This window comes from Myotis lucifugus, unplaced genomic scaffold (assembly GCF_000147115.1).
Source record: "Myotis lucifugus unplaced genomic scaffold, Myoluc2.0 scaffold_58, whole genome shotgun sequence".
Taxonomy (NCBI): Eukaryota; Metazoa; Chordata; class Mammalia; order Chiroptera; family Vespertilionidae; genus Myotis; species Myotis lucifugus.
This window is the reverse complement of record NW_005871106.1, coordinates 5363785-5380017: the sequence shown is the minus strand read 5'-3', so window position 1 is coordinate 5380017 and position 16233 is coordinate 5363785. Positions and strand designations below refer to the sequence as shown.

Here is a 16233-nt window from a genome sequence, read left to right as displayed (position 1 = left end):
GCCCATGTACAAAAATTGATTTAAAATGCATCAAAGACATAAATATAATATCTGAAACAATAAATTCACATAGAAAAAAACATAAATACTAAAATTATGAACCTTGGTCTTAGAGAAGATTTTATGAATTTTAATATTTTAATTAAAAACATATAAACATATATTTACTCATCAATCTTTTAATAAGGAACCAGGAACTTTCTTTAATTATTGGTTCACCAACTTCTTGCATACATCTCACTTATAAAGCATGGCCCACAATTTCCAGTTTTGGTTTCTCTTAAGGAGAAGGAAGAACATAGAGATGCTGTGAAATCATTAGAGCTCAGATTCGTTCTACATTTTTGTCCCCGTCCTAACCAGTAACTTAAGTTCTCTTACTTACACCTTACTTAGTAGCAATATTTTCATCACCTTTTATATTATCTTCCCAACACATTCAACTTGGATTTCATGGAGAAAATTCTCTTTAGAAACATTTTTAGTAATTGTTTTGTTTATTAATTTTCTCCTTTTAAACATCAGCTTTGAAATTAATTCTATAATGACAACAAAAAGAACAGCCAACATAAATAAGGTTGAGAATTAAAACAACTTAATAGGCATACAACTCATCTGGTGGCATCTTTCAAACTTTAATGTGTACAAGAATGACCTAGAGAGAGAGAAAAATTTTATTGAAACACAGATTCTGATTCTGCAGGTCTGGAATGGGGCCTGGATTGTGCATCTCTCACAACCTCACATGGGATGCAATGCTGATGGTTCACACCCAGGGAGCAAGGTGCTAAAGCACCAAGGTCATGGGCATCAGCCAGCATATTCCCGAGCGGAAATGGGAGAGTCCATGAATCCAGGACACTGATAAATGCAGGTCTGTTATGAAAGCTTCTATTCTACTAGGTCATGGTTCTCATTACATAAGTGGGGATATTGAGCAAAGAGAAGCTGAAGGACTTACCCAAAGGGGGCCAGAGGGGAGTGGGCAAGCAGGAATTCAAACACATGCCTGTTTGCTCCAAAGCCCATACTCTTTCCACCGCACGTCTAAGAAAGCTGAAGCACAGAGCACAAGGCACCCTAGAAAGGCTGTAGGAAACGACAGTTCTGCCCAACTTGATCAGATGAAGCAGCAAAATGAGAAAGCAGTTCCCTCAACAAGATCTGTGTCTTTCTGGATTTCTTACAAATCATTAGATGGGTCAGCTAAGATAAGAGATTTTACATTCTCTTCCTAAAATTTATATATTGTCACAGAACTGTGGGCTTCCAGAGTTCCAATTACTTTTTAATTATTTTTAGCACCACCATTCTCTCCAACATCTTGCTGCTCTTCAAGTGAATTAAAAGTGAAAAGTGAATTTATCGGCCCTCTGTGGTCTGAAAAAATGTTCAGAAACCAGGCACAAGAGAACAATTGGGCACAGTACAGTGATGTTAATGCCTACATCATTCCCTAGGAGAATGGTTGCTCCAGAAATAGATAGTATTGTTTGTTTGTTTGTTTTATTATATCAGGCTGCTCATTTGAATTCATATTCACTGCTTTATTATGCTGAAAGTTGCACATGACTTCTTTGGATCTTTGGCTCAATAATCACTTTGATGTTTTATTTATTGATTCAGAAAAGGACTTGCCTTTCAAGTTTGTTATCTCTGATTTCAATGGAATTTTTCAAAGAATTTAGAAACTAGCTCCATAGTATAGTCTACTCGGTTTGAAACTGGCACAAGATTCTGAAGTATTATTGGTGCCCTGGGTGTTTCCTGCCATTTAGTTTCAAGCTAATAAGGAAATGCAGAGGTTGGCTAGAGTTTGCTATGAATATTGTAGATAGACATTTGTTCTGGAACACATTCAAAGAAGATTCTTTAGAGAATGCATTTTATTGTACCAGAGACTTTGCTTTCTTGGCTATTGAAATTATTTATATTTGGAAATCAGAGCTATTTCTCATCTTTGACCAACTGTTTTGTGAAGCCTCAGCTTCCATATTTATGCAATCCATCTGTGACATCATTCAGTTGTTTCCATGGCAAAAAAAAAAAAAAAATTCAAGATAGACACAATATAAAATATAATTTTTTGGAAAAGGATCTATTCAAATCCTTTGTGTTCGTTTGAGGTTTTGTTTGTTAGTTTCTATTGAATCACAAGAGTTTCTTATATGTTTTTTGAATATTAACCTCTTATTAGATATGGTTTGCAGTATGTTCTCCCACCCCATAGGTTGCTCTTTCATGCTATTGCTTCCTTTGCTGTGAAAAGGCCTTTTTGTTTTAATATAATCCCACTTGTTTATTTTTGCTTTTGTTGCCTGTGCTTTTGGAATCTTCTCCAAGAAATCATTGCCAAGACTAATGTCATGAAGCCTTTTTCCTATGTTTTTTGATAGGAGTTTTACAGTTTTGGGTCTCCATATATAAGTCTTTAATCCATTTTGAGTTGACTTTTGTGTATAGTGCAAGGGTCAAATTTTATTCTCTTTTTATCTGGATATCCAGTTTTCCCAACACCTTTAGTTGAAGAGACTATCCTTATGCATTTCGGCGCCCTTGTCAGAGAACAGTTGACCATATTAGTGTGGGTTTAAGTCTGGACTCTCCATTCTGTCACATTGGTCTATGCCAGGTGCTGTAACATACTAGCTTATAACATACTATTTTAATCACCATGGCTTTGCAATATATTTTGAAATCAGAAAGTATGGTACCTCCAGCTTTGTTTTTATTTCTCAAGATAGCTTTAGTTATTTAGGGTCCTTTGTGGTCCCACATACATTTTAGAATTGTTTTCTCTTTCTGCAAAACATGCCATTGAAATTTTAATAGGATTGCATTGAATCCGTACATCTCTCTGAGTAATATGGACATTTTAAAATATTAATTCTTCTAATCCATGAACATGGGATCTCTTTCCATTTATTTGTGTCTTCTTTAATTTCTTTCATCAGTGTTTTGTAGTTTTCAGGGTGCAAGTTTTTCACCTCCTTAGTTTATTGGAGAACATGTTTGCATATAACTCTATATCTGACAAGGGGTTACTATTCAAAATATATTAGAAACGTCTACAACCCAATAACAAAAAAAATAATAATCATCTAATTTTCAAATAGGTAGAAGTCCCGCAGGGGTGGGGGGATGGGGTGGACAGAGTCAAGGGTTTGGGTCACTGATGGTGGCTCCTAGAGGCCACTGGGAGGGGAGGAGGTCATGGGAGCAGCCACAACTTCCTGGAACCAGCCCAGGCTGGGGAGCAGCCGCAACTCCTGGGGCAGGGCCAGGGCTTCCAGGTCTACAGTGAAGCCCCAACGGTCCCCATCTTCTGGAGGTCACCGGAGTTTGTGGTGATGGGTGCTGTAGCTGCACCACTGCCTTCTCCCCATCCTCCATCCCCCTGGGCCGGGATGACCCCTCCTCCTGTGCTGGGCCCAAGGTGTCTGGTCTGCTCCAGTAGTTGCACCTGCCACGCTGCCCCTCATTCATCCTCTTGCACCTTGGGTGGCATAGGCACCAAGATGTACAATTGAGTGGTCTGCCACTGGGAAGCCGGTGGCGAGAACACAGCCTCATGACAGCAGGGTTTTCACAAAACAGTCTATAAGAAGACCTGTGAGAGCCACTGTTGCACCCCACGCCGGATATACACCCTGTGGGCCTTTTGTGCTGCTCATGCTTACAAACCAGTGGATCCATCTATTACTCAAAGAACTTTCATCCTCGGGCCTTCTCATCGAGTGCCACTCTCTCTGGAGGTGCCCTTTCCAGTGTGGATATAGAGAGAACACCTCTGTGTGACCTTGTGTCCACCAAACAATGGATAGAGAACTATGGAAGGCAGGAATGCCCGAACACAAGTCTCTGCAGACCGATGAAGGTGAACACAGTGTTGAAATGCATTTGCCTTATGCAGCTAAAGCCTGGGAAAAGGCAAAGGTTCTGTTACAATTGCTACACTAAATGCCAGGGGGAGATTTATAGACCCACGGGACATCTAGATAAAATGGGTATGAGTATCATAGAACGGCCCTGTATCTTTTAGCAATTACTTGAAGAAAGACCATAATACCATAGGTGAAAGACATCCCAGGGTGTCAGTAAATGCTATCACAGGGGAATAGAATGAATATGAGCTTTTTCTTTTTGACATATGTCCAGTCAAAGCCAGTGTAGAGAATGGCAAGACAGTTCAGTAGGTTATGCAGCTGGACCACTCACGGTTCTCTGAAGCTCTGAGTCCTCAGGGATGCCATCTGCACACACTCACATTCTAGTCCAGCTCTCACCAAGGTACTGGTCCTGGCTTGGGGGAATACTGAAATCTCAAACTAATAGAACTTTCTTCTCTTCTAGTATACTAGTATGTAGTGCTTCCTTAATTTCAACTCATTCAAAAAAGTTTACTAGTATAGTTTCAGGCACTGGAAGGAAGGCTGGCATCAAATATTTTTATTAAAAAAAGATAGGCCATGTGAAGGCCCAGTTGTGGCTGATAGTTTTTTGAAAGTAAGTTGTAAATCATTTACCCTGGCAATCTTTGCAGACTTGTGCATATTAATTCTGCTTTAGTTTTGCAAATTGTATACAAACAAAAACGATGGAAACTTTTTCATAAAGAAATTGCATTTATGAATGATCTATATTAGAATATAATTAATATCCTGTTACAGTCAATTGCTACTTGTGTTGAACAGTCCCAGCAAGCCAGTGAAGTCTAGAACATCCACCTTTTCACTATATTCCCCAAACCTAGTATTTTCAAGTAGAACTACCTGCTACTAACTTAGGGGTAGACTTGCCAGCACCAGAGTACATATTACGGAGTATTTTAAGCTTGCTGTAGAATATTCTGGACTCAGTCATACTTTTCTCAGAGATAGCATCTTGGTCTTAAGTTAAAATTTCTGACTCTTAAACCTGAATGACTTCTGAAGATAGATTTCTTCAAGATGATGGGAAAACTTGGGAAGATCTTCATGGGATACATGGGGGCTTACTTTTAAAGACACTTATTTGTATTAACATGACTGACATAAAACAATGTAAGATGTGATATATGTGGGTGATAAAGTAAGCAACAGGTGTAAGTCTAATTGTGTCACTAATTTGGGAATGAAACATATTGATCATTCTCTGCATTAGGAAGTGACATGATCGCATGAATTTCTTGTTATCCCTAAATTATATATTACATTGTATACATGTTACTACTTATATATTTGGGTATATGTATATATGTGTGTATATATTTGTGTGTACATATATATGTAATGTACTTTTTTAAAGCTTGAATAGATAAGTCTAAGCTGTGAATTAAGTGACTATAAATATACCACTTTTATAGTAAATCACTGAGGTATTCTTTGGCAGTGAGCATAGATTTCACATAATTTTATTATATCCTTTAAAGATAGCATTAGTATTAATTAAATAGATCCACAGGTAAACTGTATCTTCTGGGAGTATTTTTGACATCTTTGTTTGTTAAACTTGGCAGATATTAAGTTAGTACTTTCATTGGAATAAACCCCCATCGTATGCACCACAACTTAAAATATAACCTAGAGATAAAGCACTTTGGCACTCCATGCCATCCTTGTAACTTAACACCACAGCGAATGCTATAGCATTTCATAAATTTATTTCTTAAATACAAGTATGACTCTTGACCTCGATCGTGGTTTCCATGTTCACCTTTAGCCACATCCAGGATTTCAGTTACTCATCATTTCCCTCCACCAGTCTCTACTGGCAATTACACGGGGTGTTCAGATAGCACCATTTGTGATAATGCAAAGGAATGGGCAGACAGGATTCCTGCACACTCCCCTGGCCTGTGAGAAAGCAGCTCGCAGTCTGTACCAGGTGACCTGACACTCGGCAGTGACAGAGCCAAAGTAATGGCAGGACAGAAACTGAGTCAAGCTGGCATGCCCCCTGGTAAGGAGCCTATACACAAAGTCCGGGTTTCACTCGCGTCAAGGGCCTGATGGAGCACTCACCTCGGAAGCTCCCACTGCATCTCCTTGACCAGCCCGGCCCTCGAACACCTGTGTGGTCTCTGTTGCTCATCTTCGGAGGCAGCAGACATGCCAGAGTGAAGCACCGTCTGCTCACCCCTGATAGATACAGCCTGAGCCAAGACGAGGGTCCCAGGAAGGGGGAACTGTGGAACCAGGGGTACTCTATCATTTATGTGGCATTTAACACAGGCGCCAGCCCACGTTCCTGCCTGGTAACAGGACCGCTTTCCATATTTGCCCGGCTGCCCTTGTCTCCTTAGCAGGTAGGACAGCAGCAAGCATTCCCCAACCGCCCAGAAAACAGCGTCTAGCCACCATCTCTGTTCCCAACGAGCTAAAACCACAATAGTTTAAATTACTTTGAAACTTTAATTACAGGTACTTTTCCACTCAACATCAGAAAGTTTGGATGCTCTCCTTTTTTGCATCAAGGCTGTCAAGGTGGTTAAGGTAAATCGTGGGTCTTTTGCTATGTACATATCTACACCCAAGTCTCTTCTTTATTAATAAAAAGTGTCTGGTTTGCAGTCCCAAACCAACAACCCTCTGCCGGATTCCAGGCTGTAAAACGCCGAGAGGAAACACCTTCAAAGGAGGACAGGAAGCAACCACAATAAAAAGCTGTAGCTTGCTATTCACTTCTTCTAAGTTCCCCTCAGAAACCGAAGCATAATTAAGAGGAAGAAAAGAAGCGGGCCTCGCTCGCCCCCTGCTCCCTCCACCAAACGCTCTGCGGTCTTAAAGTGCAATTACTACTGTGAAGGCGCCCAGACCAGGGCCCCGACTGGACAGAGTTCAAAGCAGGAACTTCAAACAGAGCTGCTCATGACTCCGGCTGGGAGGGGGCGAGGCGAGGAGAAAGGGCAGGACAGTTCTCGGGCACTCAAGTGCATCGGCAGCAGCGTCCTTGCTTTTCCTAAGGAAAAAACTGCCAATTGCAAGGAAACCTGGTGTGGATCAAATAGAACTTGGAAAACATGTCTATCTGAGGCTGTTCCAGTGCAGTAGAGTCAAAAGGCAGGCAAGCGCAGCAAGCCGCCGGGGACAGGCGCTCCTCCCAGGCGCCCGGCTCCTGTACTGCTGAGCCCTGTGGTCCTCGGAGAAGGAGAAGTCCTCGGGCCGGGACACAGAGGACGCGCACTGGACTAAGGGCATCTGGTAGGACGTGGCTCTCTTCTCGGGCCTGTCGGGACTGGACCCGTCGCTGGGCCTCTGGCCATTGAACAGCAGGTAGCGGCCGCGGGCGTCCTGCTCCATTTTGAAGATCTCGTATTCCGTGTGAGGTAGCTTGATTCCCAGGGCCACGCAGCCATTGGTGTGCGTCACATCCTGCTGGACGCCCACCTGCCAGGAGCCCTCAGCCCCACATTCATTCCCGTTGAAGACGTTGAGGAGCGAGGCCGTGGCCGCATCCATGGGGGTGACCTTCATGTGATTCACTGCAAAGGAGAGAGGACAGTTCCGTGACTCTCGGGGAGTGAGCGTGCGGTGGGTGCGGAAAGCCCACGGAGCACCTGCCCGCAGCACTGCATCCCCACAAGGCCTTCTGCCCTAGAACCAACCCTGATGCCCACCCACCTGACCACGGCCCGCGTCAAAGCACCCTCAGGTGGAAAGAGCAACGTGTTGCTCTGGATGACAATCACTCCACATGTATGTCGGTCAAAGTGGCCTACACTGGGTGTACACAGGCTGAGCCCAGATTGCAATGGATCGCAATTGTCTTTGGTAACACTGACTCTTTGGGATTGACAAACTATTCAATGAAACTGGAATTTTTTTTAATGAAAAGATTTTAAGGTTTTTAAACATATTTGGTATCAAATACCTATACTAGTTAGAAGTCTTGCAAATTAATACTGGCCCATAAATTGGGCAACTAAAATAAATTAGGCTACAAACAAGAGAAATGAATAAATACATTAAATACAAATTCTGGAACTGATAAGAGGACCTCTTTTGAAGACCCTTCCAGGGGACTGCATTCTATATACCAGAGAGCTTTTGGGTCGAATCAGACACATGTGTCCATTCTCTTGGCTACAGCTACCAAAGGTCCATTCTCCTTGGAGCAAATCTTCCTTTCTTAAGAGGAAGGCTAAGACGCCCTAGGACTTAACTGGGTCATCAGAAATACTTTAGAGTAAATAGACTGACCCATGGAACGCTATCCTGGGAGCGGTCATCCCCAGGGTCCAGGCCGTCCCTCTTCGCCAGGACAGGGCTGACACCATCTTACAAAGGTGTACAAGCTTTAAAAAAATCTAGATGTAGAGTCCAAAAGACTCTCTTCCTGATAACAGCCCAGTGACCCTCATTTCTCACCTTCCTCACTCATTATGTATTCTAAGCCTCCCATCTTCGAGCACGTGACAATTTCCTTGCACAGGACAAGCCCAGCATTGGAAATGACAGCTCCGAGTCCCTGACGTGTCACTCATACCTGCTTTTTATCGCTCACTAAAGAAAGCAGTGCATGCAGTGAGGGTGATGTTATTGTAGGGGTAGCTCAGAATACGCCAGGAGCAGCACATAAGAAAGGAAATGCGCAGACTTGAGACTTCACTCCCAGTAGCATCCTCCTGGGCCACACCTGGCACCGTGCACAGGGTGTGGGCTCCCCGGCCCCACCCTGGCTGGCAGAGAGGGCTCAGAGGCTGTTGTAAATGCTGGCCTTGGGGCAGAAAGCGTTCCCTAATCTCTTCTCCAACATCTCTAGCAGAAAAGCGGACCTCTCCCTTGGGTTAGCTGCCTAAACAAAAGTCACAAAACTGCTCCCTCTCTCTCACGCATTGGGCTGTTTTGCTGGGATTTCAGGCAGAAGACCTACCTTTGAACACAAACTCAGTTCCCCCCATGACCCTGGAGGAGTGCACGCCGCGGCTGTAGCGGCCCTTGGCGTAGATGGTGAAGGTGGGATGCTTGCAGACAGGGTCCGAGTAGTGGTAGTAATGCCCTTCCCAGGTGTTATTGTTGTCGTGGAAGATGAAGTGGCGCGTGAGGAAGAGGACCTCGGGCCGCACCTCACAGCGCTGGCTCACCCACTCGCCATGCAGGCCCACGGTCAGGTCAGCCTTGGGGGGCAGGAGGGGAGGGTGGTGCTCATCCGACCGGTGGATGATTCGACAGGCGATGCAGGCATGGTCGTGGTTCTGCAGCCAAGAGACAAACACAAGGAGAGACCTGACTTACGAGAGTGCAGTGTGCACGTGCTTCCTGCAATGGCGATCACCGCAGTGGGGGTGGGTGAAGCCCCCGAGCACCATGACTTGTGTGACCTGGGTACCCAAGAAGCACCTGGAGCCATGCTACCAGGCACAGGTGGTGTGTATGTGTGTACATGTGGTGTGTGCATACTCACAAGTGCACACGTGTTTGGCTGACATTAGAAACTCACCTAAATATTTCATAAAGAGATACAGTCTCTCTTTAGAATCCCATTACATCTTCAGAATGCATATGCTAGACACTCTTTCAAAAAGAAGGATTTGTATCACCTCATATCCATTAGGATGGCTACTATAAAAAAAAACACTCCAGAAAATAACAGTGTCGATAGGATATGGAGAAATTGGAACTCCTGTGCACACACTGCTGGCGGGAATGTAAAATGTTGCAGCCACTATGGAAAAGAATTACTTTATGATCCAGTAATCACACTTCTGATTTATACCCAACAGAGTTGAACCCAGGGTCTCAAAGAGATATTTTTCACCCTGTTCAGAGCTATTATTCACAAGAGCTAAAACATGGAAACGACCCAATGTACATGGAGAGATAAGTGGATTAACAAAATGTGATCTACCCATACGATGAAACACTATTCAATTTTAAAAAGAGAATGAAATTCTGACACCGGCTACAACATGGATGAACCTTGAGGATGTTATGCTAAGTGAAATAAGCCAGACACTAAAGGACAAATACTGTGTGATTCCACTTACGTGAGGGACCTGGAGTAGTCAAATTCATAGGGAGAGGAAGTAGAACAGTGGTTCAGGGGCTGGGGGAGAGGGGATGGGGAGCTAGTGTTTAATGAACATGGAGTTTCAGTTGGAAAGAGGAAAAAGTCCTGTGGATGGATGATGGTGATGGTTGCAAAATAATATGAATGTGCTTAATGCCACTAAACTGTATACTTAAAAATGGCTAAGATGGTCAATTTTATGTTATGTGCATTTTACCACAATTAGATATTTTTCATTAAAAGCAATTAGAAGACAAGACACACAAACATTTTTTGTTTTTGGTTTTTAAAGGACAGCATCCAACTGCTGTGGATGAGACAGGGAGCTGTCCAGTAAAGCCGGGATGAAGGAGGGGGCCTGAGGAGCTCAGAGCAGAGACTCAGAAGGCGGCAGACACACCTTCATCCACTTGTGTCTGCCGGCTTCGGGTTTGGAAGGCTTATGGGCTCTCATTATGCCTCCTGCTTTAGAGCTTTAAGCCATTTACTGAGTGTGAGCTAGCTGGGGCTCCCCTCTTGCTGAGTCTGCTTTGTAACACTAACACAGGCCTGGAACAGGTTTGTGGCTACAAAACCTCATAGTAAGGTGGCCAGACACTGTCAGCCACATAGATGCTGGTGGTCAGAGGGCTCAGAGGGTACATAAAAGGCTGGTTCCTGACTATTCCTGCATGGTCCAACTGTTTGCCCTACGTCGCAGATGCCTGCAACATAGGTCCCCTGAGTGTGGGGACCTCTATCCCTCTGCTCTTCTCCCTCCCACACAAGGAGCTGTAAAGCCAGCTGGGCCAACAGGCACTGGCCATGCTAAAAGCAGGACTCAAATCTGATCATGCCATGGTGGCGGTGCCAGCTGAGCGTCAGCGTTCTGGTGGACAGCCCACGGACACAGCCCACGGACCCAGCCCTGCGCTCCCTTGCCCAGGGGTCCATGAGGTGCAGCAGCTTGCTGGCAGGCGGGCACTCTGGCAGGCATGCAATTGTTTTTCTCAAATCAGAAAACAAAGCTCAAAGCCCTTCTCATCCCCAGCACTGACTCATGTGATGTAGCTGTGGCTGCTGCTCAGAAAACGCTCAGCCGTCTCAGAGAGCGGAGAGCAGTGAGGAGAGGGCCTTCTGGCTGCCGGCCCCTACCTCCGCCCAGGAGAGCTCAGCACTCACTCACTGGCTGCTGTGTTCATTAGATGAACTACAGCTGTGATGCATGGGCTAGAAGGGTTCCTTCGCTAACACCGTTTGCAGCTTGTGGACCATGAGATCAGAGGGACAGCCGCAGAGTGAGATGAAGGCAGTCCTGGGTCCCCGTGCCTTTGTGGGCCTATGGTTTCCTACAAAGGGCGCTAGGGCACATGGGAGAAGCTGCTCAGCAGCCGTGGTCGGCAGCGCGATGCTGTCTGAAACCTGCACACAGCCCATTGGGCGTGAACTGCACAGAAAGGGACAGTTCCAGGCGGTCCTGAGGGCCCTTTGCCAGGCCCAAGCTCTCAGCAGCCACTGTCGCTTAGCAGCTGGTGACCTGGGGCACGGTATCTGTCTCTTTAGGCTTCAAGGTCGTCACTTATAAAACAGGGGTCCTTATACTTACTTGCATAACCGCTGCAAGAAATGAGCAGCAGATTAAGGTGGTTCCTCCCCGGTGCTCCCAGGCCACTGTGAGGAGTTTCTCAGAGTGGCGGGCCAGGGGGTGGGATCACACACATGCATGGCCTTCCCAGGGAAGCTAAATGCCATGTGCCACACTGTATGTGCCACTATCTTTCAAATGCATGTTAGGGTGAATAAGACACACATTTTGTTAAAAGAAAGCATCACCAAGTTCAGTAACTTTGCCATTATGTATGTATTTTCTTAGTGAACTGCCAGGAGGTGAAAGTTCCTAAAAGGGAAAAAAAACACCAAAAACGTTCTGATACTCTAATTCTGAGGTGGGAAGTTAGTATGAATTAAGGGTAACATCTTAGCACCAGGAAGTAGCCTCTTAATCGCTAGCAAAGCTCATCATGATCAGCGCCTGTATCAAACCCCACCTATTGTCCCTGCTCCCCTACGGCCCCACATGGTCTGAATAAGCCCAGCCTGTGCTCAGATTTAGATCTCTGAGATTCCACGGGCAGGAGAGGGGTGTCCCGTGCTGGTGCCTGTTAACAAGGACACTGAGCTCTGCAGGAGGCGGCCTTGGAGAGAGAAAGGACCCGAGCAGCACAGCTCCCCACGAAGAGCTCCGTGCTACTCCACGGGCAGCTCAGCAGCTGGCAGCTCACTAACCACTCCTCCTCCTGCTCCCTGGGCAGACCCTACATGGCCTGTTTACTTCTACGCCAACCCCGCCTCCACCTCCCCTTCCTCCCATAGCCCACACTTGCTTTGCTACCTGTAATTTGGGAATTTAAAAACATCAATGGTGACCACTTCATTTCTGGTCATTCTAAGAAGGCGTGAGCCTCAATCTCTTTGTTTCCTCCAGCACCAATGATCAACTCAGGATCTGCCCAGGAACTTGGCAGATCAGAAAAGGAACAGGTCTAGTCAGGGGAGCTGGGCACAGCTGCCAGGCCCAAGCTGTTCTAGGAAGGTGCCACACCCAGCATGGTAGCATCCGGTGTTCACGTGGTGCTTTTTAAACAACGGGCACGGGTCTTAAGCTAAAGTGTTTCTTAGCAGAGAAAAGCAGATCATGTAGTTTGGGGGAAGCTTGCCATCCATCCATCCATCCATCCATCCATCCATCCATCCATGCATCAGCTGGGTCTGTGAGGATTTAGGGAGGGAGTGGGGGACCCTTGGGTATTATTGGTCTTGCCAAATTCCTACACCAGTTAGTTTTTTTTATTATTGTGGTAAAATAAACATAATGTAAAACCTACCATCTTAACCATTTATGTGTGCGGTTCAATGGCACCAGGTACATTCACATTGTTGTGCCACACCAACACCATCTATCTCTAGGACTTTTTCATCTTTCCAAACTGAAACTCAGCATCCATTAAACAGTCACTCCCCATTCCTGCCCCCAACCAGGCCTCGACGAGCACCATTCTGCTTTCTGTCTCTATGACTTTGACTACTCTAGGTACCTCATCTAAGTGAGATCACACAATATTTGTCCTCTTTATGATCGGCTTCTTTCACTAAGCACAATGCCCTCACGGTTCATCCATGTTGTAGCATATGTCAGAATGCCCTTCCTTTTTAGGGCCGAATAGTATCCCATTGCATGAATACACCACATTTTGTTTATTCATTCATCTGCTGGTGGACCCCTGGGTTGCTTTTAATTTGGGGCTATTATAAATACTAATACTATGAACGTGGATATACAATCTATTCCAAACCCTGCTTTTCATTCTTTTGAATATATACCCAGAAGTGGAATTGCTCAAGCATATGGTACTTCTATGTTGAACCTTCTGAGGACTACCATACCATTTTCCATAGCAGCTGCACCATTTCCCCCAGCCATGAAACAGGGTTCTAATTTCTCTCCATTCTCATAAACAATTGTCATTTTTTTCTAATAGCCGCTCTAGTGGGTATAAGGAGATATCCCATTGTAGTTTTGATTTACATTTCCCTAATAATTAGTGATGTTGAGCATATTTTCATGTGCTTAGGAGCTATTTGTGTATCTTCTCTGGAGAAATGTCTATTCAAGCCCCTTGCCCATTTTCAATAGGATTATTTTTTTTAGTTGACTAGTTACATTTTAAAATAACTCTTTAGCTGGCATTAAGAAATGAAAGATGTCATAAACAAGGGTGAACTTTTGGCCCCTCTGTGGTTACTGTCAACAAAGGGACCGCTTAGCCACAGTTGGATAGAGGAAACACCCCTCTGTTTTGTAGACAGATTTTTAAAAAACTTAATTTGTGCTCTTCATTCCTCGGATTGAATAAAAACCAAAATACCTACAGGAACAGCAAAGGGAAGCAGAAGTTAAAGCCTATATATTGCATTGGGCTCTAGTGTTTCAGATGCTTTTTTAAATAGTAGCCTTTCAAGATTAATAAAAGGGAAGACTTTTTCAACATGGAGAGTAATCTGTGCTATGAAATATGGTTTGCTTTATGAAGTTACTCTCTTTTATTGGACCATGTTCTAACAAATGCCTCTCCTGTGAGAGCTTACTCTCCCAGGCTTTCCGATGGGGCTTCCACATCACTCCCTTCCCCTGAAGCTCAGAAAGGGCTATTTTAAAGCCAGCATTTCTGTACACAGAAGCTCTGAAGATTAAAGCAGAGACCAGAACGTGTTTCCTTGTAGCTATTCTTTACACCAACTATTAAAAGCTTTAATTCCAAAGGGGAAGGGGAGAAAAAGATCCTTATACAATGAATCTCTTAGGGGGGTGGGGGGGAGGAACCAAGCTCAATCTAAAGTGAAAAATCAACCTTCAACTTTATAAGTGAGCGATGTTCTAGGGGAAGAGTGGGGTTTCCCCCACTCTCCTTTCGGATTCCTGCCCAGCGCCCTGGTCACGCATGAAATAACTGCAGCCTGCCCGGACAGGGCATTTGATTCTGAGGAAGTTCAAGTACATCGTCTCCTTCAGCTTTACAACCTCCCAAAGAGGCCATGGGAACACTTTAAAGATGAGTCCACCAAGGCAGAGAGAGAGACTACTGTGGCGCAGATGACTTTATAAGCCAAAAGGAGAAAATGGAACATCATTTGGTCTTGGGGCTTGCTGAGAGCCACTCCCCGGCCCCCGGCTGCCTCTGAGGCTGAACAACAGAACACATGTCTCCGTCCCTGGAAGAGGTCTTCTCGGGCTGACGGCTGACAGGGATGCTCCAGGCGTGCTCCCATTCCCTGCCAGTGTTTATTTCTGGAGAGTTGGTTCGTCAACATTGGCTGACAGTACCCACTTGTTCCCAGCATCTTCCCAGAATGGAAGAAATTACTTGATATGATTTTGTTGTGAATAGATCAACTGGAGAAGCAGGCTGAATAAAACATTTCTTGGGCTAAACGTTTAGGTCAAGGAGGAGGAGAAATGGGAATAGATGATGAAAAGTCCCTTTCACAGAGTTTTGTTCCCTGGGATAAAAAACACATTAATGTTTCTCAGGAAGAAGCCTGCCATGGCCAGTGGTTGATGTTGAAAACGTTTTTTACCACTGCAATTCGCATGACTTTGATTACATCTATTTGATTTAATTTCTACACATATATCCTTCCCAGATTTTCTCCATTTCGTTATACGTTCTCTAAGGCCAAGATCAACGTGCTCTCTCTTTTTCACATTTCCCATGACATCGAGGAGCGTGCGGTACATATGATAAAGGTTCTGGACTGAGTGACTGACAGAAACGTATCACTGGGTCTTTAAAAATATGAACAGAATAAGGCAGCGTTATCACAAATAATGACAGCGGACCGGCCTGGTGGGGCACCTCTTGGGATGCTCTTCAGATGTGGGATTCTGAGAGTTTATGGTCTCAGGCACATTTTGACCCATGAGGTGATCATGATGACTCTACACTCTGAAAGAAGCAGGGTGAATAACCATGGCCATACATGTTGGGTCTCTTTAACTGTAGCTGGAAGGGCCACCGCTGGGAACAGGCAGTCTATCTGTCCTGGGGAGCAACACCACATTTCCAGATACAGCTTTCCTAAGAAGTTTAGAATCTAAGAAGTTAGATTCTTATTTAACAAGAAATCAGAAAATCACAAAAGATAATTTTGCCTCCACCATGCCTATGCATATGCACTATGTATAGACTCAACAGCTACATAAAAAGAACCATAATAAACTGGTTCTTTAATAGAAATAGCTTTAAAATGGTTTCAGAAGAAAAAAATTTATTTATGTTTTACTTGTTTTTTCTATTAATTTAAATTGATTTAAATATTAAAACAGACTCATTTGAATAATTAAGTTTGCTGTAAATGCAGTGGCCCCACAGTCTGGCCCATTTCTCCTCTCTCCCCACAGTGTGTGGCTAGTTCTCCCACACAGTAGGCACTTAATACCAACTTTCTGAATGGCTGACTTCCTGCTTGCTCGGGCTTTCACTCTGCCTCTCAGCTTTCTTGCCTTTTAAGGGATGAAATGTTTACCACTTGCATCGTCCCTGACAACAAGTATTTCCTGATCTGCTAATTCCTTAAATAAAGCAACTTCGCATGCCTGTTTAGCTGCTGAAATACTGCGGGATCAAGAAATATAAGAAAGTGTTTCTGCAATAAATGTTTATGTGAGCATCTGTGCAGTGCAACAATCATGTGCCACTTCATAGC

The 16233-nt window shown here is 44.4% G+C and overlaps 1 protein-coding gene and 1 pseudogene across 3 annotated transcripts in view; one reads left to right on the top strand and one right to left on the bottom strand.

Moving 5' to 3' along the window:
• The first annotated feature begins 3575 nt into the window (after positions 1-3575).
• Positions 3576-4228, top strand: LOC106697262 (annotated as a pseudogene).
• Positions 4229-5376: 1148 nt separating this feature from the next.
• Positions 5377-16233, bottom strand: part of APCDD1 (APC down-regulated 1) — a 29926-nt gene continuing 19069 nt past the window's right edge. For all 3 annotated transcript variants that reach the window (XM_006089292.3, XM_014456318.2, XM_014456319.2), the window contains 2 exons: positions 8854-9175; positions 5377-7462 (listed from right to left, as the gene is read on the bottom strand). In XM_006089292.3, the coding sequence (XP_006089354.1) occupies positions 7005-7462; positions 8854-9175 (780 nt within the window). In that variant the 3' untranslated portion in view covers positions 5377-7004. The remainder of the gene's footprint in view (positions 7463-8853; positions 9176-16233) is intronic.